Source organism: Rhagoletis zephyria, unplaced genomic scaffold, assembly GCF_001687245.7.
Source record: "Rhagoletis zephyria isolate East Lansing unplaced genomic scaffold, Rhagoletis_zephyria_1.1 Rzeph_scaffold_14813, whole genome shotgun sequence".
Lineage (NCBI taxonomy): Eukaryota > Metazoa > Arthropoda > Insecta > Diptera > Tephritidae > Rhagoletis > Rhagoletis zephyria.
This window is the reverse complement of record NW_016171880.1, coordinates 4,962-6,634: the sequence shown is the minus strand read 5'-3', so window position 1 is coordinate 6,634 and position 1,673 is coordinate 4,962. Positions and strand designations below refer to the sequence as shown.

General features: G+C 58.1%; 1 protein-coding gene across 1 annotated transcript; it reads left to right on the top strand.

Annotated features, from left to right (window-relative positions):
- Window positions 1-848: 848 nt before the first annotated feature.
- Window positions 849-1,383, top strand: LOC108378748 (fibrous sheath CABYR-binding protein-like; the record flags this gene model as incomplete). The annotated part of the gene is made up of 1 exon (XM_017635050.1): window positions 849-1,383. A coding segment is annotated over exon 1 (535 nt), but the record flags the coding sequence as incomplete, so codon positions are not given.
- Window positions 1,384-1,673: the final 290 nt, after the last annotated feature.

Genomic DNA, 1,673 nt, shown 5'->3' with positions numbered 1-1,673 from the left:
GACAAATATCTCACTTGATCTTTATACTCAAATTCTTATTTCACTGTACACTTAACTTTGAAGATGCGAATATCTTGTCGAAACTGGTTGGAAAACTACTGTATTTTAAAAATACTTTATTTTAATTTTAATATAAAAAGTAAAAATGCGCACAAAAGAAGTGGTGCAGCCCAGTAGTGAGGCTGTGTGGTGCGCTGGTGCTTTGCCGACCAAGATGGTCAATGCAGGGTCAGAGTAGGCGTAGTTGACGCAAGTTCTGCCTCATCATTTCTTGGCANTTATTTTGTCGAAACTGGTTGGAAAACTACTGTATTTTAAAAATACTTTATTTTAATTTTAATATAAAAAGTAAAAATGCGCACAAAAGAAGTGGTGCAGCCCAGTAGTGAGGCTGTGTGGTGCGCTGGTGCTTTGCCGACCAAGATGGTCAATGCAGGGTCAGAGTAGGCGTAGTTGACGCAAGTTCTGCCTCATCATTTCTTGGCAGTGGACGGCTTGGCATCCGCCTTTGACTCGGCTTTGGAAGCGCCCATCTGGCTGCTGCCGCCAGCTTTGGAGGCACTGCTCCCACCACCACCTCCAATCGAAGATGGTGCCACCTTTGAGCCACCTGCTTTGNTTTTGACTCGGCCTTGGAAGCGCCCATCTGACTGCTGCCGCCAGCTTTGGAGGCACTGCTCCCACCACCACCGCCTCCGATCGAAGAGGGTGCCACCTTTGAGCCACCTGCTTTGGAGTGGACGCCGCTGGCACCGGTAGCACTGCTCCCACCGGCAATTGAGGAGGCAGCCACTGAAGATCCGCCACCAGCATGACTACCACCGCCGGCCTTGCTTCCGCCACCGGCGATGGAGGAGGCAGCAGCCACTGAGGAGCCGCCCCCAGCATGGCTACCGCCGCCGGCAATGGACGAGGCAGCGACCGCCGAAGAGCCAGCCTTACTTCCGCCTCCGGCAATGGATGAGGCAGCCATTGAAGATCCTCCACCAGCCTTGCTGCCGGCAATCGACGAGGCGGCCACTGAGGAGCCGCCCGCTTTTGAGCCGGCCACTGAAGAGCAGGCCTTGCTTCCGGCCGCCGAAGAGCCCCCTCCTCCGCACACCGAGGAACCGCCACCCGGACAGGAAGAGCCGCCAGCTGATGTGGCGCTAATGGCCGACGAGCCGCCCACTTTGCTGCCGCTCACCGCTGATGAGCCGCCGGCTTTGGAGAGCTTTGAGCCAGCCCCGGAGACGGAGGAGCCGGCAGCGGAACTGCTGCCCCCACCTGGGCCACCAGTGGCGGAGAGAGTGCTGCCCGCCTTTGAGCCCATCACCGAGCTGCCTCCAGCGTGCGACCCGCCCATCTTGGAGCCCACCTTTGAGCCAGTGGCGGAGAGGGCGTGTGAGGCGGCCACCAGATCTGCCTTGACCTGCTCCTTTGAGGGAACAGCACTTGCCAGCTTTGACTGAGGCTTCTCCGCCGGTTCGGCCACTCCTGAGGCGGCGGCAGTAGAGGCGGGGGCAGCGGAAGCAGGCGCAGCTTCGCCGGTGGCTGAAGCAGCTGGCGCACCGGTGGCTGAAGTGGCAGAAGCGCCCGCCGGAGTTGACGAAGCGACCGGAGCCGCTGACTCATCTTTGCCTGACTTCTCCGCCGATGGGTCAGGTCCGCCTTCCTGAAGCTCAAGGTCTTCT